The sequence below is a fragment of the Typha latifolia genome, chromosome 1 (genome assembly GCF_019914945.1).
Source record: "Typha latifolia isolate L0001 chromosome 1, TyphaL0001v2, whole genome shotgun sequence".
NCBI classification, from domain to species: Eukaryota; Viridiplantae; Streptophyta; class Magnoliopsida; order Poales; family Typhaceae; genus Typha; species Typha latifolia.
Genome location: NC_133086.1, coordinates 21691149 through 21716420, shown reverse-complemented (window position 1 = coordinate 21716420; position 25272 = coordinate 21691149). Strand labels below are relative to the sequence as shown.

Below are 25272 nucleotides of genomic sequence, written 5' to 3'. Positions count from 1 at the left end.
ATGATGAAAGAAAAATTAAAAAATCTTAACGGTTATTTATGTTTATGGAGCATTTATGTAATAACAAAGGGGAGAGAGAGAGAGAGTTAATATTAGTGCTTTTCTTTGTAAGTTAATGTGCTACCAAAATCCTCAAATTAAGCCAATTAATTGGTGTGGTAAAGCTTTAAGGTGAGTTGATTGATCCTGTTCACCTGTTTGAAGTACTAGTTTTAATTACAAAGTTTAATGGGCCAACTGATAGAGATGTTAGTCACGATCAAATTAAATTAAAAGAGGACCATTATCTTCTAATAGATGGGCAACCTTTTCTTCTTCTCCTTGGACTGATGTTTTGATAAAGACAATCACTACATTAATTTTTTTTTCTAAACTCTGAAATTTAATAAAGAAAAATGAATCTAATCCTGTGTATTATTAATTAAGAGATAATTATTCTTTATTTTCAATGCACCTAGTAAAATCTCTAAATACTCATGTTTGTTCTTCTTCTTTTTTTTTTTTTTTTTGTCAATCAATTTTAAATACTTTATAACCGTTTTAGTCTTAGAGATATTTGAGGGTGACCGTTATTTGATAGTTAATCACTAGAATTCTATAGAAAAATAAGTAATGTTTTAGAGATCTATGTTTAATTAGCTCTAGAATTAATATTGATCCTTATGCTAGATATAAAATAGGAGTAGAAAAATAAAACCTATGGATAAGTTTAAAAAGAAAGGGATTGCTATCTATCTACCATGTCTCAAATATTAAACAGAAGTATTACACTTCCTTGCGACAATGTTATGACATGGAAATAAATAATAAACAGTGCATTTGGAAATGTAGATTCCTACTACTTGGAAAAAAGAAAAAGAAAATAAAATCCCTTTCCATAAGTCCAAATTAAGATAAGGTATGAAACTATTCAAAGTTATGTAGGACTTCTTATCTTATCCCCCTTACATATATATAGCCTTTGAAGTGACCTCAACCTAACATCAAATTGAGAACTATATCTACAGAGACATAACCTACCATTATGTCGGATCTATGCAAGATTATTATTATTATTTTTTGCATATAAAATTATCTAAATTCTCTAGTTGATATTTATATTTTTTATTATAAAATTACTTGGATATTTCTTAGAGTTAACTAACCATGAAAGTTTAAATAATTTAGATGCAAGAAAATACAAATAGTATAATTTTAGTTTTTCTACACTTTATTAAATTAACGGATAGGATAATTATTGTAAAAATATATGTATGTAAATATTAATTTTAGGTAATATTAAAGAGAAAAATGAGGAGCAAATTGAGAAAGTTGTAGACCCAATTGGTGTTATTTTGGCCACCGTCATTGAGCTGTTGATGGTGCAAAAGATCACCCTTTTGATGCAAGCAATTTTGTCTAGTTGTTAGATTAGATTCATATCTAGCTTTATATGCCCATTTGGGATCAAAATCTAGTTATATTAAAATATATTTCTTTGTAGGACCTCTAATTTATTCATTTATTTTTTATATATATGGTCACAAGTTTGCTTCGCATGCACCAAGTGTTTGATTAAATGGGACACCACACATTTAAACTATCCATTGTGCTAAAATTTTGCATTTATAAATGTTAGGTAATGTGCAATTCGATTTGAATGTCACAAAATATGATTTAAATTCTCATGCCTTTTTAATGCTTGTATCCAAACTCATTTTCATATATTAAAATGCTTATACATATATAAATGTGACACTTTCTAATACATATACAACCAAACAAGCCATATTATTAAGCGGTATTAAACTTCCTATGCTAAATATGCTCGAAATTAGTTTTGAGCCGACTTAATCAAGCTTCATTCAATAAGGCTCAAAATTAATAATACTATATATAACTAATGTAAATACTTGAATTAAAATTTCAGGATTGAACTATATTAGTTCTTATAATTTTTTTTATCATTGAACCGTGTCTTATTTCAAGCTTGATTAAATACTGAATCATTATGCTTGAAATTATTTAGTTCTAACTCAAATTTGATTAGAGCTCGACTTGATTACACCCCCTAATTATGATCGCTATCATAGGTATGCTCGATCGAGTTTATTTCTAATATTTCTTTATATAAATTGATTAAAATAATGTAATATTGCGCTACTAATTAATATGTGCATGAATTATACATGCAACAACTTGGAGTGTCACATGAATTAATGCATAAACAAATGTGAATTATATAGATGTGACTCAAAGTTCTTCTTCTTTTCTTTTTTTTTTTTAAATTTATGAAAGATGTAACTCAAAGTTATCACAAGAGACAAATTGCAATTAAAATGATAATAATAATCCAAATTGGCTCTGAAGATTTCCTAAGGTCAAGATTGCATTAGTTCCCTAATCTTGAACAGGCAATGAGAAGCCAAGTCACAGTTAGCCTAACTGAGTTAGGTTAATATCTTTTTCTTATTCATAAGAAATATCTCCAATCTATTTTATGGCCTTTGACTAAAATCCCCTTAAAGAAAGGACAATGACATTGTAGTTTTGTGCAAAAGAAATATATATATATATATATTTACAGAGCAAAAAATGGGCATCATAATGGCCTCATATGATTTAATCAAGTGGAAAGTCTAAAGAGATAAATGATGTATATAATAGTCTATTCATTTTACATATGATCATTCTCCCTTTTGTGTAAATGTATGAAAAATATGAGATCAAAGTTGAGTCCATTTTTTTTTCAATATAAGGCTAAGAGAATTTATAAAAACAATGTATTTTATTATCATTAACATTCTACTATATGGTATATTAACTTTGATCTTGTTATACTTAACGGATAATTAATATATAGATAAGTTAAATTAACTACATAAGAATAATGGCTGTATAGGCTCTAGTGTTTAACATTATCTCTTTAATACGAGATCGTCCTCCACCTCTTGCTAAGGGCACAATAATTTACTTATGTAAGAAAGATAATAATAATTAAAATGTCTTAATGAACAAAACTAATTTAATATTCTTCTCTCTCGTTGTATTATAAAATCATTAGCCAGTGTTTTTATCGAATAAAACTGAGCCGTGTAGGGCAGATAGTGCACATTAAAACATAGGTACACACAGGGGCCTAAAGCCCAAGTAAAATTTTATTTATTATCGTAATGATTGTAATTTTAAAGTCAATTTTTATTTATTTTTCATAAATTTAAATAAATAGATATATTATATTAAAGTACTTTTTGAGTTTTCTTTCTTCTATTCCACTATTAATTCATCGTAAATAATATATGGATCCCACTTGAAATTCTCAAAAAAATTATGTTAAGATCATAATTTTCCAACAATAATATCCAAAACTAGACTAATATAATTAATAAGCCAAACCCTAGCAAGAGATTAGGCTTCCGATGCTGAATCATGAGCTAGTTAATTATAAGCTAGACATATGAATTAGTCATTTTTAATAAGTAAACCTAGGAAGAATTTTGAACTCACATGTGTTCGAATATATCACTTCCTATTCCAATTGCAGTAATCTGCGTGAGCTAAGCTTGATGCTATTTATCTAAATTCACTAGCCAACTATATAATTAAACTATCAATTGAAGAAACGCGATGCCTCCAACTTTAGGAATTTCATAAGCTCAGATTTTGCGAACAACCTACGACAAAACCCTAAATGACGAAAGAGTTATTTGATCGACTCAAATTCAAAATAATTATTATAAAAATTGAAGTAATAATTGGACGAACTAGGCGACTCAGTATATTAGCTAAAGCTTAACGAGGTTTTAATATTTTTATATTCACGGAGTAGGGTTAGCTCTTTAAACAAACAAAATAAAAAAAGAATTTCCTAAAATAAAAAATTATTATATAAAAAAAAAAAAAGGGCGGGAGAGAGCAAAGGTGGAATGGATCACGTTGCCGTCCCACTTCACGTGGGCATGAGTCATATACAACGGGGAAAGTATGGAAGAATTATCCTAAGAAGAGAAGAAAAGAAAGTAGGGTGGGGGTGGGGTGGGGGAGAGAGGGGGCGGCGCGTCTTGGTCGTCTTTCGCTTATCTCCTCTTTTTCCTTCCTCTCTTTTTTTTTTTTTTTTTTTTTTTTTTTCCTTGTGATCCACAAATCCACGTGAGCATTCCCTTTTTCCTCTCCTCGCTATTAGCAAACCAAACACTCCTTTCCAAAGTGGGGGGCATAGGGCATGGTGTGGGACTCCGGAGATAACGCACACTTGCCCTTAGATAACCATAAATTTTAAATAAAATATTTGCACCTTTTGCCTTGATGATGGAAGAAATATTATAGTGTTATATGAATCAAGCCTTCTTGGTTTTGGATAGGTGTGCCAATCTCGTCTGGTTAGGGTGACATGGGTTTAAGTTGGATTCAAGCCCTTTATTAATAGATCTACATGAATCAATATTTAAAGTACTCGGATTAACCATTATCAACACTATTTAATTATATTTTAGCGTGTATTAATTTGTCATATTATTATTATTATTATTATTATTATAAGTTATGATGCTTGAAAGCTGTAATTTGTTCTAGAAATCTAATACCAACATTATTTTTGTATCCGTTGTTTTGCTTTGAAATAATCTAATTATCGCATATATATTATATGTTAAAAAGATGATATTTATTATAATACAAGGAATAGAACTATTGATAGAGACTTTCTAGGAGGATAACATTTTATGAAAATTTGATTACAACGTCCAAAAATGGACCTTTCTGTTCAAAATAATTTAGCCCAAAAGATTTTGAGGGTTCCGAAGAAGATCTTTTCTTAGATTTTTTAGGGTTTTATATGCCTTCACATTGAATAAATAAAAACAATACAACAAATCCAAAATAGTGACATCAGTGCATGCCAAAATAGAACCGGTTAATTTTGACTCTATGAAAAATATTTAAAAAAAAAAGGACCAAAATTTCAAAATTCCTCTTTATGCTGCTACATTATTTTTGAAATAAATATCTATGGGCTATGGGCTTGTCTGTGTCTGGTTAGTTGATGCGCTATCTTTAATTTAAAAAATTCTGAGATTTATATATAGTATTTTGACATTTATTAAAAATGAGTGGAGAACAAAATATTACTAAAACCGCCTTTATATATATATATAAATATATAGATGTATCTGGTAATAGATATGCATAGTAAAATAGAAGGAACCGGTATTTGTCCTTACTAAATATTTTATATCTTTTTATCTAGTAATCTATTGGGCGAAAGTGAATCTACCAATGAATCACCAAATCTTTTTTTAGAAAAGATACATCTTCAGAGATCCATCTCGTCGACCAATCAGACGAGCGCCACGTAGCGACTACTTTCGGCCTACACAGTTGCAGTTGTTCTTTTTATCTTTTCCTTACAAGGCCGGGGTCCAATTCTTACAACCAATCCTTTCTTTTTTGTTACTCACCAAGGACCTAAATGTAATTATATTCTTAATTGTAGGATAAAATGGAAAAGAGAATTGCTACGGAAACTTTCATCGGTATACAATAGATTGACCTCTGATAAAGAAATCCATCCACAGGAAAGTTAAATTGTTGTACCTTTCCCTTTCCTCTCCGAGCCTATATTTGGAGCAGATTGATGAGCTAAGAAACCTCTTCCACCGGAAGATGAGATCCGCCGCCGCCGCTAATTATTGCTCCTCCTCCATCTCGTCGCTGAGCTATGGAGCTCTTGCGCTTCTCCTTCTCCTGCTCCTCCTCTTAATCCTTCCCTTAATTTAGCCCAAGAAGTCTCCTTTTGGCTCTATGGTCAGAGGCCCATTGGACTTCGTAGAGCAATCTGGGATCGGTTAATGCTGGCACCTTCTCTGTTGTTGTTTGTTAAAAATTTGATTTTTGTGTGGAAAGGATTTTGCCGACCGTGTGTTTGATGATATACCTCAGTTGTATATAACAAAAAGAAAAAGTGCCCACTTCTTCTGGAGAAATTTTGGTCTCCCAGGAGTGAAGTTTGTGGGTGTTACTCTGGTTCCCTTCCGATTTATTTTTTTATTCGGCGAAGGTTGTATTGGGTTTTTTGAGGAATTTGCGTAGGAATTACAGGGGAGTGGTTTTGGCTTATGGGAGTAGCGGATTTTGCGATTCCTGAAGTGGTCCAGAAGGTCAGGTCTTGGATAAACGAACTTTCGGACACCTTATCGGAGTCTTTGATGTCAACCGCCGTCGAGCGGTTGGTGTGCTATGAGTGCCAGGAGAGTTTAAGGGCGGCTGCTTTTGTGCATCGTTGCCGGAGCTGCGGTCGAGTGTTCTGCCGGAAGTGTATGGAGAATGGCGGCAGTCCGTCGAAAATTGATCAGGAAGGGCCGCCGAGATTTTGTAATTTCTGCTTCCGAGCTATTAATGGGAGCGGAGCGGCAGTAGAGGAGCACGGCTGCGGGAAAGGGAGCCCTTTGGTGGTTCCTGACCGCATGCCTGAGTTGTCCTTATCCAGATCTGGGATCAAGAATGTCAATTTGGCAAGGCAGCAGACTTCTTCATTTTCTTCACCGCGTGTTCTTCGGTGCTCCACAGCCAGGTAACTCTTCACTTGTAGCCTTTCTTTGTTTACAAGAGATAGTAGGTGCAACTTATCTGATTGTTACTTATGCGAGCAATTCATCTGTGTCTATAGAGGAATAGAAGATGAAGAGGATGATGAATATGGGAAGCAGTTTTTTACCCCGACAAGTGAGTTCTTTCAAGATAGTTCAGATACAGAATCCATCAGCGTGGGTACTGGGAATGAGACGCACAGTTTCATGTCGATGACTTCGAGTCCTTTTGAGAGTCCTGGTAGGGCAGTGGAGCAAAGAGATATTACTCCTACGTCAAGGAGAGGTAGTTTTGATCAAGATTCACCTGGTTACCTACGAAAATCTGTTGTAGAATCTAATGATTTGGAGCATACTAGCTATTGTACTGATGACGATCTTTCGGTTTACCAACAAGAAAATGACAAGGCTCAACAACTGTTAGATTTTGAGTCCAATGCAGATATTTGGTGTCCTCCACAACCTCAAGACAAGGAAGATGATGTGGAAACTGGCTTCTTTGAATATGACGATGAGGATGATGAGATTGGTGACTCTGGCGAGCTCTTTGTGCATAGCAGTTTCAGTGATTATGCCTTAGGGATAAAGGAGAAACCAAATGAAGCTCATAAGGATCTCTTAATGAGCCATGTATATGGGCACTTCCGAGCTCTTGTGCCTCAATTACTAATAGGGGAAGGTCTTAGTCTTGGAAATGAAAATGGTGGGAAGGGCTGGCTTGAACTAGTATCCTCATTGGCGTGGCAAGCTGCAAACTTTGTGAAACCAGACACAAGTAAAGGTGGCAGCATGGATCCTGGCGACTACGTGAAGGTCAAGTGTATAGCATCAGGGAGTCCAAGTGATAGGTAATATTCATTGAGATATTTTCATAAAGATCTTATTTTCCACTTAATGTCATGCTTATATGAAACTAATTGGAGCTTATGCAACACAGCACTTTTGTCAAGGGAGTTGTCTGTTCTAAAAATATAAAACACAAACGTATGGTCTCGCAGCATAAGAACCCGAGATTGTTTCTTTTAGGAGGAGCCCTGGAATACCAAAAAGCTTCCAATAAACTAGCATCTATCGATACCGTACTCAAACAGGTTATATCTCATGATCTTGTAAATTAGCATTGCTGTTCTTTTGTGATTTTCTAATCTGATTATAATGCCTTCACTGCAGGAAAAGGATCATCTAAAGATGGTGATTGGAAAGATAGAGGCTCGTCGACCTAATGTTCTTCTGGTTGAGAAAAGTGTTTCATCCTATGCACAGGAACTCCTGGCTAAAGAGATTTCTTTAGTCTTGAATGTCAAGAGGTCGCTTTTGGATAGAATATCACGGTGTACTGGAGCTCAGATTGTTTCATCCATTGACAATGTTGCACTGACAACGCTAGGACATTGCGAAATGTTTCGGACAGAGAAAGTGATGGAATATTCATCTGCAAAAAATCCAAACAAGTCAATTAAGACCTTGATGTTCTTTGAAGGTTGTCCGAGGCGCTTAGGGTGCACGGTAATGGATTAGTCTTTCTTAGTAATGCACTCACATCTATCATTTTTGTAAGCAGTTTCAATTATAGAGATTGCATACTGATGATATAATTTGACTTGATAACCAACTTATATTTTTAAACTTGGTAATATGGGCTCTTTGATGAGTCAAATTAATCTACTGTTATTTATCTTCTTCTATCTGATATGAAATGGATGGCAATAATTTAAACACTTCTTGACATATGTCTAGCATATTGTGTAGTTAGATAAGCTATTTTATATGTACAAAATAGATGATGATTTTGACAAAAGGATGTAAAGCTGATAATAGTACTGGATAATATAGGACTTCTAACTGTATGGTATTCAGTTCATTAAACAGTTAGTTTTGTGAAATATTTCTCATGTACTTTTGATGATTAAAGTAGAATATTAGATCCACAAAACCCAAAAGTATCTTGGTTTCTTAATTTCGAAACATTCTGCTTTGTCCAGAATGTGGTGTTTCTGCAGTTCAAATTTAGTAAAGCTCTGAGAACCTAGATACAAGACAAACTGACTTGTAGAGGCACCAAAATATTTGTCATGCAGCAGAACAAAGAAATCAGGAGATATACGAGAAAGGCTGTGAGGCCTCTATGAAGCCAACTGTAACTCTATAAACTACATGATGTGATGCAATTTATAAAGTTCAGCTATTTGTTCTGCTTAAGGTTACCTAAAGATGTATAGTTAATGTTTTCATTTTCTTTTGCTCCCTTCATGATCCCTGCTGTTAGTTTCTGGGATATTCATAGTGACACTTACACTCAAATCATCTGCTGAAATTGGATAAGATGTAAAGACCATTAAGTTTTCCACCATCTTAATATTTCTGCAACTGAATATAAATCAGATGCCTTTGCTATAATAGACATCGAAATTAGTCAAAGAAAGAGTATGGCTACTCACTCAACATTTTGCCCATCTGAAAGGATGTTAAAAGTGATCAAAATAATTTAACATGGTATAACTTGGTATGCGTTCTGCAGCACCATGGTTTTAGAGCCGTCTGTAACTGATCCATTTATGTTCAACCCTGATCTGATCTTTTTGACGGCTTTAATTGATGGATATTCCATCATTAAAACCAGTCACCAGACACATGTGGGTATCATGGACCATTATCTACATTGTTATAAATAAATAAACAAATAACATCCAAGGATCAGACAGGAAGATCTGGATTTATGTTTTAACAAGCAAAAGTTGAATGAGCTACGTTTTGTTTTACCTGCCAAAGAGCACTACCTGGACAATTCCTTCCATAATTGCAGTAATTGGAATACTTTATGTTTGACGTTCTGTTAAGAGTTGGCATGTTTTTCTTTTGTCCTGATTAACTAGCAACACTTAATGCAGGTTCTTCTACGGGGTACATGTCGTGAAGAATTAAAAAAGGTCAAGAAAGCTGTACAATTTGCAAGCTTTGCAGCCTATCATCTATTACTTGAGACATCATTCTTTGCAGACGCAGGTGCAACAATCCCTAAGGTCCCTTCAAGATTTCCAGTTGCTGTCAGACAGAAGCAGGACAATGAAGATATTTTTCTCTCAAGAGCTTCTAATTTGACTCATCTTAATACACATCAAACTGTTGGAGATAAGCATCTTACAGATGGATCATGCAAGCTTTCCAAAGGCCTTGATCCATCTTCAAATTCATTCTCATTAAATGAGGATCTCTTGGGGACTAATGCAGAGCATAAAGAATGTAATTCTTTAATTAATCATATGAATTCTGGTAATCTTATTCCCTTACCTTCAGTGTATCCTCATTACAATGGGAATGGATCCTGTCCAGATTTTTCTATCAGTGACTCTAGTAGTTTGATCAAGAGATCCGGGGAAGCATATGACTCTCCACATTTTGAAACTGATGATGGCATTCATCAGTATGAAGTGTTGGAGAGATCAATTATAGAAGAAAACCACCCAGAGAATCAATGGCATTATAGATCAGATGATGAACGTAAAAGAGAAGACCTAGAAGATCAGAATGATTTTTCTTGTGAATACTTCTCAACTGCTGACAATCAGCAGAGCATTTTAGTTTCTGTATCAAGCACTAGTGTAATAAAAGGCACAGTTTGTGAACATTCTCAGCTCTTTCGAATTAAGTTCTATGGTAGTTTTGATAAGCCACTCGGAAGATATCTCCGTGATGATTTGTTTGATCAGGTAAGTTTGATCTTTTTATTTGCAGCTTCTATTCTGATATACTGTGGTATGGGTTTTTCCAAAATTTTCAGAATATTATGAAATTGTTTGACACATTTCCCTGCTTCTTGCCAGTCATCTTGCTGTCGGTCTTGTAAAGAGCCTGCTGAAGCCCATGTGAGGTGTTACACTCACCAACAAGGCAGCCTGACAATTAGAGTTAGGCGACTTTCATCTGTAAAATTACCTGGTGAACGTGACGGAAGGATATGGATGTGGCACAGATGCCTCAAGTGCAAACTTGAGAATGGAGTACCACCTACAACACAAAGAGTAATCATGTCTGATGCTGCCTGGGGTCTATCTTTTGGAAAATTTCTGGAGCTAAGTTTTTCTAACCATGCAACAGCCAACCGAATTGCTAGCTGCGGCCATTCTCTCCAGAGAGACTGTCTTCGTTTCTATGGGTGTGTCTTTTATTTTTCCTTTTTTTGCAAACTATCTCTCTTGTCTTCAGTGTCTGGTTATAATTCTCCTTTGCATTCTGGCAGGTATGGAAGCATGGTTGCCTTCTTTTACTATTCTCCTGTAGATATACTATCTGTTAATTTGCCACCATCAGTACTGGATTTCAGTTTCCAAATTCCACCAGATTGGGTGAGAAGAGAAGCAGATATGGTATGCTATTGAACATCCTTTATGAAGTCATCTACCTATATACCATGAACATCAGTTCCTCCAGTTAATATTGCGTATTTGCTTTCATAGATATCCAGTGGTGTGGAACGTCTGCATGCAGAGGTTTCTAATGTGCTTCATGAGTTTGAAAAGAATATGACTTCAGGGGATGAACCCTTAAAGACAGGCATACATAGACACCTTATCGAACTACAGGATTTGCATAAAATGGAACAAAATGAATATAATGTAAGTGCCAGCTGCAATGTTACATTTTCTTCTTTTTATATTGTGTCAAGTGTTTTGCGCTTTGGCTAATCCTTGTCATCGACACTTTTGATAGGTTTTGTTGCAACCAGTTAGAACAGAAACAATGCAGCCCTCTCAGGCAACTATTGATATTTTAGAGCTCAATCGCTTGAGGCGTTGCCTCCTTATTGATTCTTACATGTGGCATCGCAGGCTATACTTTGTAGACTCACTTTCGAAAACAAAGTGTTATACTAGCAAAGCTGATCCACAACCTCAAGAAATTCTTTCCGATGCCAATCTAAAAGAATGGAAGTCTGAATTATTCCGTAAAGATGACTTGCCGACAAACTCAGCTGAAACTACCATAATTAAGTCCAGCTTGATAGGAAGTCCACAGAAATCATCGTTCTCTAAGAAACAAGAGGAGATTAGCTCGCAGGTTTTGGAATGTAATACCAACAGCATAGTTGATATGGACTTGTCGATTGAGTCTGTTGAGGGCTATTTGGGCCAAGCAGGTCTCAATTTGGTCTCTGGCCAATTTGGTGGAGGAGATGGACCATTGGTTGCTGAACCTATCTTTGACACGTCTTTGGAGAAATTACCTTCATCTGCATCTAGTTTATCTGACAGAATAGATGTGGCATGGACTGGTTCTGATCAGTTAGTACTGGATCCACCAAGAACTAGTCCAGAAGCCGAGTCAGTTGAATCCTTGGGTTTCAGGGATAAATCTTTTCACAAGAAGGTAATATCCCCAGTCCGAGTTTATTCATTTGATTCGGCTTTAAGATCACGACATAGAGAGCGTGCCGGACTATCTCCTACTTCATTGCATTTGTCGCCAGTCAAGTCTACTGATTCCTTTGGAGATTTTGCAAGTGTGGCAAAGGATCCAATTTCAAACATGCGAAGAGCCTATTCTCAAAGGACTCCTAGGGCAGTAGAGAGACTAAATACACTTCTTACTTATCCCTCTGTATACATCTCATCAGTTTCTCATATGATCAGTGATGGGGCACGACTACTACTACCTCAAATAGGTTTTGATGATGCTGTTATTGCAATCTATGATGATGAGCCCACCAGCATAATATCCTATTCCTTGACATCTCGAGAATATGCCAGCTTTATATCACCTTCAGTGAATTGGCGCGATGGCCTAAATGTGAAGGATAAAATCAGTGGTATTGGTAATCAAACGGCCAATTCGACCATACGCATGAGTTTTACAGATCAATCATCCATTTCCCAAATAGAATCAGATGGTACTGAAACTCGGTGCTATGGACCTGACGAGCCTCATCCTTTACAAGAAAACCTTTCAGATCCCAAGGAAGCTCATTTCAAAATTTCTTTTGATGATGAAGCTTCATTTCCTGCAGACAAAGCAAAGTTTTCTGTGACATGTTATTTTGCAAAGCAGTTCGATGCACTTAGGAGAAAATGCTGCCTGAATGTAGTAGATTATATACGTTCTCTAAGTCGTTGCAAGAGATGGAGCGCACAAGGTGGTAAAAGCAATGTCTATTTTGCCAAGACACTGGATGAAAGATTTATCATAAAACAAGTGACGAAGACAGAGCTAGATTCTTTTGAAGACTTTGCTCCCCAGTACTTCAAGTATTTGACAGAGTCGTTGATATCCGGAAGTCCCACATGTCTAGCTAAGATAGTTGGTCTTTATCAGGTGAATCATCTGCTATACTAGTTGTAAAATTTTTACCATGGCGACATCTTTTATATTCATAATATGTCCTCTGACATAGGTTGTGGGCAAAAACTTGAGAGGAGGACGAGAACTGAAGATGGATCTCATGGTGATGGAGAATCTTTTCTTTAGGAGGAAGATATCAAGAGTTTATGATCTAAAAGGTTCTCTGCGCTCCCGCTATAACCCTGATACTTCAGGAAACAATAAAGTTCTCTTGGATCTGAATCTGTTAGAGACACTTCACACAAAGCCAATCTTTTTGGGGAGCAAGGCAAAGAGAATATTGGAACGAGCTGTGTGGAATGATACTTCTTTCCTCGCGGTATATAACTCTATCCTTATTAATGCTATTATGTGTAATGGACAATTTTCATCTCAAAATGCTTATACATCAATTGCTGACCTTCATTTTTTGAGCTTCTTTCAAATTGAAAGTGTAGTTCCAACAACATGAACTTCCACGATATGTTCTGTTTTTTCTTTATCCACCAGTCAGAATGCAAGGCTATTACGTATGGTTGATACTTTGCTTTTTTTTGGCAGTCCGTAGATGTCATGGATTACTCGCTTCTGGTTGGCATCGACGAGGAAAGAAAAGAGCTTGTTATTGGAATCATCGATTTCATGCGGCAATATACATGGGACAAGCAGCTAGAGACATGGGTAAAGGCATCAGGCATACTTGGTGGCCCGAAAAATACATCTCCGACCGTCATATCTCCTACACAATACAAGAAAAGGTTTAGGAAAGCCATGTCCAAGTATTTTCTCACAGTCCCTGACCAGTGGTCTTCTTGAGGCCTTTTATTCTGCACCACATGCTATTGGGAAGAAGTAAGATCAATTTAAACGACAGAAGGCGATTCTTTTTCTGTATCGTGATTAGTTCATTCAATTGTACCACTTGTATCAATGTTGTGGGAAGTAATAGATTGGGATCACACTCTCTGGATACAATGTCCAGACGAGTTGCTAGGGATTGATCTTTGTACATTCTTTTGCTTCTACTCCAAAAAATTCTGTCTTCGGGACAGAGATTTATCAGGGGGAAAAAAAGAAGTCAAAATACTTTATGTACTTGGCTCTTTTCTACTGCAAATTAGGTTTAATTATGTCATGCCTGTAGCTGGGTTGACCTTCTACGTGATGCTCTCTGTTTTATTTGAGCAAAGCATAGATTGGGACAAAGAGTAGGGAGTGCTGAAGCAATGACTTTTTGTATGAAATGACGCTTATCAATATATTCGTTCCTCTCTTTGCCGATTAGTAGCCATGATTATTGTATGAATGCCACGTCAGATGTCAACATATACTAGTCTAATAAAATTATATAAATTGTATATGATATGTTGTAAACCCATTGTTACAACTTACAAACCATCCAACTTTTAAAACATGTATATGATATCCAGCACATACAAATATAAATATATATAGAAAGCATTGCAAGTTTGCAAGTACGTACTATTACTACTACTATTCCAAAGGTAATTTAAAGCAAATGACTATACTTTTACTGGATATCTATCAATGCAATCGGCCCAAACCCCATCCGCCTCCTTCTCCACTCTCCTCCGACACTTCCAAACCGCACTGTTGCATTTAAACCCACTTCCAAGCCCAATCTGCCAAACCCGGTCCCCCTTCCTCATCTTCCCCTTGGCCTCCACGTAGCCCAGCTCATACCACGGCGAACTCGATGACGTGTTCCCGAACCGGTGCAGCGCCATGCGAGAGGGCTCCACGTGTTCCTCTCCCAGTCGTAGATTCTTCGCAAGCTCTTCGATCACGGCTCTTCCGCCCGCGTGGATGCAGAAGTGGTCGAACGCCTTGGTGAAGTCCGGCACGTACGGGCGCTGCTTTGGATTGATAAGTTTCCTCGCCACTACGCTGAGGAAGAAAAGGATCTGCTCCGAGAAGGGTAGTACGAGTGGGCCGATGGTTGTGATGTTGGCCTTCAATGCTCTCCCGGCGATAGCCATCAGGTTCTTGGATAGTGAGATCCCCACCTGTTTAAAAGCAATGATGAAAATTTTAGGCCTCGTGTATAAGCCTTTTAAGACTGTTTCTATATATATTTATATTTATATGAAAAAGGTGTGGAAATAAGTATATAACTTATAGTTATACATGTTGACTACACTTATGTATATTTTTAGAGAAAAACTAATCTATGAGTATTGTTTATAAATAAGAAAGAGTTCTTTAATTTATGAATATATACGTATACCCTTCCTTCTAAAATCTCTTATTTTAGTGTGTGTGTGTATATATACACACCTTGCCATGGTCGTCCTCCCCTTGAAAGACGCACTTGTACGACTCATCATCGGCCCCCTTATGAGTCCGAACAAGGTGCATCAGCTCGTACTTCGCCCGCCACGCATCCCGCCGCTTGTTCGAAAGCAGCACGGCGGCGCCGCCCATCCTAAAGAGGCAATTAGCCATCAGCATCGACCTCCGGTTCCCGGTGTACCAATGCTGACTAAGGATCTCCGTCGTAACCACAACCGCGTACGCTCCTCCGTGCACCTGGAGCTGGTCGCTCGCAAGGCCCACCGCGATAACCCCAGCGCTGCACCCCATCCCGGAGAGATTAAAGCTCCTCACGTCGCTCCTCATCTTGTATTTATTCACGATCATCGCGGATAGCGAAGGCGTGGGGGAGAACAAGCTACAATTGACGACAAGTATATCCACATCTCGCGGACTTATCCTAGTCTTCTTGAATAGCGAGTCGAGGACCGAGGAGGAGACGAGATCAAACTCGGCTGTCGACGCCGCCATCGAAGGCGAGTAGGGGATCTCTTGCTGGGCCGACGGTAGGGAGGTGTCGTCGCCGAGCCCGGAGCGTTCTAAGATCTTACGTTGGAATTCGACGCTGGATGGGTGGAAGTCGGCTATGAGGGAGGAGTGCTTCATGAACCTCGAGAAGGGGAAGCGGTACGACTCGGGTGGTTTGAAGCAGGAGAAGTCGATGAGGTAGACGGGACGAGGGCGAGACATGAAGTAAGCGGTGGCCAAGAAGGTTAGCAACGAGGAGTAGAGGAGTACGTAGAAGGCGTCGAGGTTTTGGAGTTCAGATGAGAGCTTGTGGACTTCACCAGGGGTGAGAGAAAGGACTTTGAATACGGCAACGAGTAAGGTTGGTAGGAGTATCATAATGAGGAGGTTGTTGGATAATAGGGTTTTAGCCATTGTAGGACTTTGTGTGTTGTTATTACTTGGGAAGGTATGGAGTATATATAGAGCTCTAGCTCCTCGCGTTGCATGGAAGGACCAAAAAAAAAAAAAGTCCTTTTGTCGAATTTGTTTGCAAACAACCACCTATATTTTAGTTTTATTATAAAATTATCTCCCTTTTTTTCATGGGTATGTTGGGAAAAAATAATACTTCGTATATATGTGGTAATAACCTAGAATCTAAACAAAAATTCAAAAATAAAAAGTAGATTGTCTATTTGGCATTCCTAATAAAAAAATATTAAATACATGATTTGTTCTGTGTTTGACATTCATAATTCGATAATAAGGTATATTTACTAACTTCATTAGTTTATGACTTTATTTTTCTAACATTTAAATACATGGTACATGATAGTAAATTGAGATATTATGAAAAAATATTGTATAACAAAACTAAGACGAGCTAGAAGTTAAATAATATAGGAGATATTTTATATAAAATTTTAATTATATTGATATTGAATATTTGATCTCGATGTATTATATAATAATTTGCATAATATGAGATATTGTACGGATTAGGATTGTATTTTAATTCGTATATTAGTAGTCAATTTGATGATTTGTCAAAGTCTCTGTGAGTCCTGTTAGTTCATATAGAAGTTTAATATTACAGTGATATATATAAGGGCTATTGTGCTAAAAGATTTATTTAGACTTTTCTATGATTTAATGTTATAATAAATTATTTTAAGTATAGATTTATTTCTGTGCGAGCGAGTACTGCATATGTATTCAAAGATAAATAATTTAATACTAATATCTAATTTCTTTCTTCTAACGGCTAAAATTATATGATACTTTTTAAAATTAATCCAAAGTATTGGTAGAATGACTCAACCTCAGTTTTGAAGCGTACTTAATCTAGTCTTTATTTTCTTCTCTCTTACCTGGCTATAAATTGATATCAAATGAAACCGCTATTTAATTTTTGAGACTTAACCAATTGGTTAAGTAATCTACGTAAAATAATAAATTCATCGGTTTGTACCGAATTATTACTCGTAGTTAAAATATTTTTCCCAACGTAGGAAATTGGGGGGAAAATTGGTTTTTTTTTAATGAAAATAAAAGGGTAAAGTATCGGTGGTTATTTGCAGATGTATCGAAACAATGAAGAGTAGGGGGAGGTGGCTTTCAGTACAATTAGGTTAACATGTAGGTGGTTATCTGCAAAAGGCCCTAGTAATAAATTTTGTTTTAGTTAGTTGTCACATTTACTATTTTACCAATTCTCGCAAGAATGGGTCCGTTGGAAGTTATTTAAAAGGATTGGATGCCAGGTTAGAGTATAGGGGTGTGATTGGACTTTTCTTGCAAAATTGGGAGTTGGCCTCCTATGCTATTAAACGGGTAGTCGAGGTTTATTTGTTTGCAGTCATTTAGCACGGCAAGTTGATTAGATTTAGAAGACCAAGTCAAGTGCCATTCTGTAATTAAATATTAACGGTCGCTTGCTTAAGGTTGGTGTGCAGTGTTAAAAGGTACTTAAAGAAAAAAGAAAGTGTTAAAAAAGGTCTTGTTTGGTGGTTGATTCTCTACAACGAAGAGTGTAGAAATTCCCACAGCCTAGTTAGTACGTGGCAGGTTTTAGTTATGGTCTGAGGTGGCATTTACTTAATCATGAGTGCAAGCGTAGGTAATTAAAATGGGTCGATTCGCAAATATGAAAAAGGAGAGGTAGTTATTTGAGAAAAAAGAAAAGTCTTCTCAATAAGTTTGTCAGTTTGCGGTCACATTTTATCACCAGAGTAGAGTTGAGTCCACTTTCATTCACTGAGAGGGAAAAGTGAGTAAAGATTGCAAGTTAGATTAAAGGATTGGGTGTCAGGTTAAAGTACATGGGTGTAGTTGGACTTCTCTTGCAAACTTGGGAATTGGTCAATTGTATTTGTATGTGGTTTTTGGTTCTTGGCCACTTTTAATGGTCATAGATTGATATCCAAGACCAAGTCAAGTAGCTTTCTTTGATTAAATAATTTTAGTCGATCGAAGTTGTTGGTGTGGATAGCTAATTGTGATCGAAAAAGGTACTTGTTTGGTGTTACTCTATGAAATGGATTGCAGAAGATTTCAAAGATGAGATTGTTGATCGTTATATTTTAATTTTATCTTGAAAAGATGGAAGAAGCCTTACTACTTCATAAGACACCTAACAAGTCGTACTATTTTTCTTTTTTTCTTTTCTTTTCTTTTTTAACTATAAATTTATATTCGATCAGTTTAAACTATATACATATATTGTTGATAGAATATTAAGACTTGACATATTACTAGCGGATTAAAACATTTTCTCCTCGCGATGTATATATATATATAAATTTCCTTAATTAGGAGTACTAGGAGAATTAAAGTAAGATGCACTATCCTTATACATACAAATTAAGGTCTTACCTTTTGTTGGTGATGAGACTATATATAATATAATGTATTTTTTTTTCCTTTCTTTTCTTTAGAGTAGAGAGCAAGTGGTTGGTACATAGTACCGGTAGTTAAAAGAAAGCGTTGCATGTGTTTGTTCTCAAGCCGTTGTTCAAAGATCCACGAGCACATCTAACCTCCCTAATTGGTTAACCCAGTTACCCACCCATCAAGCCACATCCACTCCACCCCACTCCACTTCATTCCACTCAGCTAGTTCCTTCTTTCTTCTACTTCTACTACTACTACTACTACTACTACTACTCTCTCTCTCTCTCTCTCTCTCTCTCCTTCCTGTGACTTTGTGAGTAGATAGATTGATAAGAAATCACATGCATAGGATATCCACCCACGAGTCAAAGTGAAACATCCACTTGCATTCATTCCATGGTGCATATCTGAGAAGCCATGATCTACTGTTACCCTCGGAGATCTATATAAGCGCCTTCTCCTTCAAACTAGGAAGAGGGGGTCAGCGTGATCATGCATGCCATGACTCATGAGTCTGAGATCATGAAGGTAAATATTATTTGCTCCAAGTCCCGGTGCAATCTTGCTTTAATAAAAGAAAAAAAAAAGCAAAGTCAAAGAAATAACTAACTTTTGGAGCTAACTCTTAAAGTTATTCTAAGCTGTTGTATGTAAAAGGAGGAGCTAACTCTTTGATCCAACTCTTTTGCAGGTGTCGTTTGGCAAGTGATCGATCTCCTTGCCAAGCTTGACTCGGCTACTTCCGGGTGAGTGATCTCCTTGCCAAGCTTTTGCCAAGTGTGCAGTCCTTAGGCTATCAACCTTGCTTTCGTTGTCTGTTCGACCTTGAGTTCTTTTTTTGGATAAAGTTCAAGAGTCGCTAGTATTATTGTGGGTCAAGTAACGAAGTAGTCATAGCTATTAGTAATAGATATCTTCAGTAATTTTCTTGCAAACGAGAAGAGTTAATCGATCGAGATCAATGGCCACTTCGATAATTACTTTACCTATGATGGAGAATTCCTATACTAGAGGGAAGTAGCTAGGATTCCAAAACTGAGAGAAACGGCTATTAACTCATACACGGTCATCGTTTAGTTTCTGATAGATTAAAAATACAACGTACGTTCGTGAAGCAGGTACTGTTCCATACTTTTCATAATTAAGCAACTCATAGCAAGTTATTAAATAAGATCATCTTTCCGAGCACGCTACTCTTCAGGTTGTACAATTAATTACTCTATGCTTCTCTTAATTACTTTGCATACATGTCCGCCCATGCTCGAACAGTACTCGCATTGATGCATGCACGCATGCAAACAGTTACTCTATGTTCCTTTCTGACGTTTGTCTCTCTTTCTCTCGCATACACAGACACAACGTTGTCACGAGTACAACTACTTTGTGTATCAATCTCTTGTCGTCTTCTCCTCTTTGAGTGACGATAACTACTTTCCTCAAGGCATCATTATGGAGAGGAAGCCCCGCGTATTTCATGTAGGCGTCTACGTACTACTTATCCAAGAATCGTGTCAAGCTGCATGCCTTTGCATTTCTTAACTTAGTAAAAGAAAATGTGGAGGATTAGCAAACAAACGCTTGTTATATCAGAAAAGAATATACCCACTTTATCAAGATTACCTTCATTACGTGATCTTCTTATTAATTGCATCACAGTATTCATTTGATTCTAACATAAAGTTCGAGTGCATCATCGTTGGATACAAGTCCATTTCTTTTAATTTACATTTAAACTTTATCAGTGTATGCGGGCATGTTCACGTGTCTGTTTGCATGCACTCCTAACTAATGTCGTGTTTTAGAATATTTTTCTTACCCGTTACCCCTGAGATAACAGCCAAGAAAAGCTTCTTCCATTGGGAAACATCTAAAAAGAAAGGAAATTAAATCCGCCTAAAATTTTAGATGTTGTGTTCTCCGAAATTATTTGCTTGGTCATAGAAATATTTTGTCTTAAGAGCACTTCAGAGTATGTATTATATATGCTCTAGCTTTACTTCAAGGTCTAATAGGCATCGAAATTGAGGTATATGCAAAGGACTGTGTGTTTGGCAAGGCTTCGTATGGAGTAAGACACCTTTCTTCAGGTAAACTCGTCACGTTTGTTGACAACATCAAGGTACGTAAATTTCATTGATGTCCTAATTAATTTCTTATATGTATATAGTTTACGATGGCAAACTTTTCTTTTTCTCGACAGTGTATTAAATTACACTTTCTATGTGAATTTGCAGTTATAATAGCTTGAGTGTTGATCGATATCTGTGCATATGAACCGACCAATCTGTACATCAAGATTGCGAGATAGGGTACTTTAATTTCCTGTGTGTTGTCTTAGTGATTGATTAATCCAAATATATAGAGAAAGGAAGATAGAGTAATAACTCTTTGACACAAGTTCTATACTTAGTCTACAATAGACATCACAATAATTAAATTCAGATAATTAAATCCAAGGGCACAACATATAACGACCCGAGAGATTTCTAGGAGCGAAGAGCCTCATGTTCAGTATTATCAGCCTAATAACTAAAATTTCCATTAATCCAGCAGTCCAAGAAACGACCCTGAGATTCCGCAAGGCATGAGGATCAGAGATCGCCCACTTAAAAATATACATTAAAAGAAAATTACTAACAACACCCTAATACTATTGCAGAGCATAGCAAGATTATAAAGCCGAGGACCGCCAAAAATCATAACATCTATAGCCTATTACTGTGAATAGGTCCTGGATCCTTTTCCCACCCAAAGGGCCTCATCTATCAGACAAAGGAGTGAATCCTGTCAGGTAAAGGGCACCAAGAGTGAGGGAGAATCCGCGGCGACAGAACTACAATACCGTCAGCAGAACAGGCAGAGCACCGGCAAAAATGTGGAGACCAGTTTGGGATCAACAAGGAAGGAAAGGAGAAGAAGAGTGGCGGCGAAAAACATCAACGGCGAAGGGATTTTGGGTAAATCCGAGCCTGGCGAGGGAGGAAGCAAGGGGTAGGGATGCAACGAGCTCGAATTTGACAAGGGTGAGAAGAAGAAGAAGAAAGGCGGCGGCGGAAAGCGACAACAGAAAGGGTTGTGGCGATGGGAACGACAACAAATTGATCGGCGACAACATTGTGGTAAGAGGGAGGAGATCTTGTGCTTTTGGGGAAGGGGAGAGGAAGAATAGCGGGGAAAAGGAGAGGAGATAAGGGGGGTTTCTCCCCTCCTCTCTCCTAGCTCGTCGGCTAAGGGAGGGGAGTGAGAAAAGCCTCACCGGCAACAAGTAGAGAGGGCAACCTCCTTAGAGGAAGGGAGAAAAACCTTGCGCCAAACCCTAGCAGAGCTAGGGCCGACGCAGGGGAGAAAAACTTGGTCGTTAATGGATTATTCTGCCTATGAACTTTCCCTAAAAAAATTAATCCAAATATATTAACATATTTGACTTAAAACATTTGATCTGAATGCTTGACTCCTGGTTAAAATTATCCATGTGAGTTGACTAAAAGAAATGGAACTATCTCATATTGTTATTGATTTTGTGTAAGATGTACCTATATATCTTTGTGTGGGTATTCTATCAGGTAGTGTCACGGTCCACTTACATTTCTAAATAATGATTCACAAATGTTACTTGAATTCTGAGTACGAAGTTGTAAGATTAAGACATAATTATTACAACCAACAATACCACAAAGAGAAACAAAGTATCAAGCTCAAGGACAGAAATAAAATATAGAAAAGAAAACACTAACCTAGTGGATTCGCATGTACGTGCGAAAACTTTAAGTCATCATGCAACTCCATCACTACCAGATAATTAAATCTCACAACCTTGCAAACCTCCAATTGATAAGAGAAACAACAATATGATGTTGATAAAGACCTTGCCATCAACTTGCAACAAATTAGCAATGAAAAAAAAGGGATTAAGGCTCAAATGGCGCTCAAGCACAGAATCAAGCAGGAGAGGGAGAGGAGCACATACACACTACAATAGGCTAGTATTTCGGTGATGCATTGGCATGGAGTGGAGATGGTGACAAAAATCTCACCCAATCTCTATTGCTTGTAACCCTCCCACTCGAGCACCTCACCTGTTGGTCGCCCAATTCCACATTAGCTGCTGGCTACCATGGTTTGAGTTATGCAGTAAGGGAGCTCTCAACTCACATCTCTCCACATCGGATCACTTAGGGGAAGGCACAAGTAGAGTAAGGAAGTGACAGGAGGAGAGAATAAGCGAGAGGGAAATCAACCTCTCCTCTCCCTGAAGGGAAGGGAGATGGAGGAGATAGCAAAGTCATAGATTCCCTGAGGCAATCGATTGATTGTACACTCATTAAATTATAAGACAATATTATTGTTGTGGAGAGAGTTAGTGCATGCAAAGATTTACGAAAATCATCAATACTAAATTATTTTTTAAAGAATTACTTTAATGGCCCAATCAACATTTTTACCATCCTATTAGATGTGAATAATATAAGCCTTCGTCCACTTGTGGAATAAAAATATTGAAGCTTAAGTAGCATTTTAATTCATAATTATCTCTATTCTTATTCAATATATTTAAAAAATAATAATTTAATATTGACATAAAATTACTATTTTACCTCCTGAGAAGACAACACTTAATAACCAGGTACTTCATCTACAGTTAGATTATATATCTCTCTCAAGGTAGACATGAGCTCACTCTTTTAAGGAGCCCATCACCAAGATCTCTCCTCCTAGTCACCCCTCTCCTCCGAGAAGTATTGAGCAACACTCTTCACACACAATCGTGTTGCAAGAGCACAGCTCTCCCACCTCTATGAGCAACGAAGGTCATTCTTTTCGATTATTAAACAACTTGCGCTGACTCGAGCACAAGAGTTTGACAGTGCCGCCTTTTGTTTCTCCACCAAGATCATTTTGTTTCAAAAATAGATCTACTATTGCAACCTCCTAGTAGCAGAAGATATGTCATGCTAAATTTGTGAAATAAGATCATGTGAGAAGATATATGTTTCTTATCGTAGTGTGGAGAAATAACCACGAAGTGCATATTATAACTCCGGTGTGCGAGTTATTTTCTCACAATGTAGGATTATTTATCAGTAATGCGGGGCTATATATCAACAATTGTGGGTTATAATATTCACTGTATAGTTATTTCTTCGCACTGCGATAAAAACACGACATCTACTCACATAGTCTTATTTCACAAATTTAACATAAATGAAATGGAATGTTAAACATACTAATTGGCATCATCAATTAAATCAATACTTATTATACGGAGAGAACTTAAAGTTTTATTAATGTGCCGGTGTAGGAAATTTTTTATTATTATTTTCAATAATGTGGGGATGTCGGGAAATGTGGGAAAGAGGTTTTCTTTGTAACTATGTTGTCCGAGTATATGAAGAATATAATCAACACTTCTAACAATCACAAATTCATATAAATATTAGTACTACTTTAAATCCAATCAAGTGAAATTTGGTCATTCAATTTAAAACACACCTTCAATTTCTAATATAAATTTAATATTCTCTATTATTTTATTATTAAATTCATGTTATATTAAATATAATTATTACTCATTATATTACTATTCAACTAAATATTAGAATAATTTATAATATTATTAGTTTTTTTTCCTAGTATTTAAAATTAGCCTTATTCCATAAATGAATGGAGTCTACGAGATTGTGTGGTAGAATAAAATACATATCTATGTAGAAAAATAAGGGTGAAATATATAGCCACAAACACATGATATTTACTTAAAAAAGTTCTAAAACTTGGTTAAAGAATCACAAGTCTATGATTAAATTAATTACTAATATTAAATATATCAATTAGAAAGAGCTTACAAATCAACCGTTCACTCACTCTCATAACTCATCTTACTCACTCGAACTTGTGATGCACTGCTTCTTATGATTGCTTCCTAATTCAAGTAACTCTTGAGGTTGATGCTACTATCACAGTGATTCTCAAGACAAAATTTCTTTAGGATACAGTTAAGATTAGCTTAATAGTGTGTTTCACACTTTTCACTGTGGATTCTCCCCAAGCCACGATCTTAATCTCTCATAAACTTGATATTGGAGGCCTAAACAATAAAAAAAGATAACCTAATATTAGGTCTCAAGTTATTTATGTACCTCTATCATAAAATATCATTAATGCCCCATTCAAAGAATTATGCAGATTAGTTTCAGAAAACCATGAACCATACAAGCGTTTGAAAGCTCCTGATAAGAAAATTTCTCTTGACATTTTCGATCTTAATATCTGTTAGAATCATTGTAAATGCTTAATACTCATGAATCCTGTCATACGCATTCTAACCCTCTTTTGAATGGTTAGAACTGTATTCTAAAAACTCTTTTTTTTTTTTTCCTTCAATTTACTTGTTGAAGTCCTGTAGATCTCTACAGTTATAGAAATGAGAAATCTAGACTAATTTATAAATACATCATATGTTGATCATGTTGTTAGCTAAAATAAGCTTTAAAAGATGCATGATGTGTGCCCGTGGTAATCTATGATTTGTACGATATATCTTTAATTAGAGATACTACACTTAGAATTTTTTCCTATTTCCAAAGATGTGATATGTGCATCATTTAACATGTTATATCTTTTGCCACCTTGGAGAACAGTTTATGACCTAATTTATGTAAGTTTAAAATTTAATTAGAAATACACCCTAGTTAATTAATATTAGAGTTAATTTCATCTAGAC

At 36.3% G+C, this 25272-nt stretch overlaps 2 protein-coding genes and 1 long non-coding RNA gene across 3 annotated transcripts; 2 read left to right on the top strand and 1 right to left on the bottom strand.

Moving 5' to 3' along the window:
* The first annotated feature begins 5544 nt into the window (after positions 1-5544).
* Positions 5545-14159, top strand: LOC140786952 (putative 1-phosphatidylinositol-3-phosphate 5-kinase FAB1C). The gene is made up of 11 exons (XM_073135679.1): positions 5545-6547; positions 6644-7411; positions 7501-7654; positions 7734-8069; positions 9452-10270; positions 10385-10716; positions 10801-10927; positions 11018-11176; positions 11271-12869; positions 12949-13215; positions 13437-14159. Exons 1-11 carry the CDS (start codon positions 6093-6095, stop codon positions 13689-13691), a joined length of 5271 nt encoding a protein of 1756 aa, XP_072991780.1. The 5' UTR covers positions 5545-6092; the 3' UTR covers positions 13692-14159.
* Positions 14160-14205: 46 nt separating this feature from the next.
* LOC140786963 (3-ketoacyl-CoA synthase 6-like) lies at positions 14206-16103 on the bottom strand. Its single transcript, XM_073135689.1, has 2 exons — positions 15174-16103; positions 14206-14902 (listed from the first exon to the last, which is right to left on the bottom strand). Exons 1-2 carry the CDS (start codon positions 16089-16091, stop codon positions 14399-14401), a joined length of 1422 nt encoding a protein of 473 aa, XP_072991790.1. The 5' UTR covers positions 16092-16103; the 3' UTR covers positions 14206-14398.
* A 2912-nt stretch (positions 16104-19015) lies between these two features.
* LOC140798176 (uncharacterized) lies at positions 19016-20230 on the top strand. The gene is made up of 3 exons (XR_012110796.1): positions 19016-19079; positions 19243-19297; positions 19905-20230. It is a non-coding gene; the product is annotated as an uncharacterized lncRNA (long non-coding RNA).
* The last annotated feature ends 5042 nt before the right edge of the window (positions 20231-25272 follow it).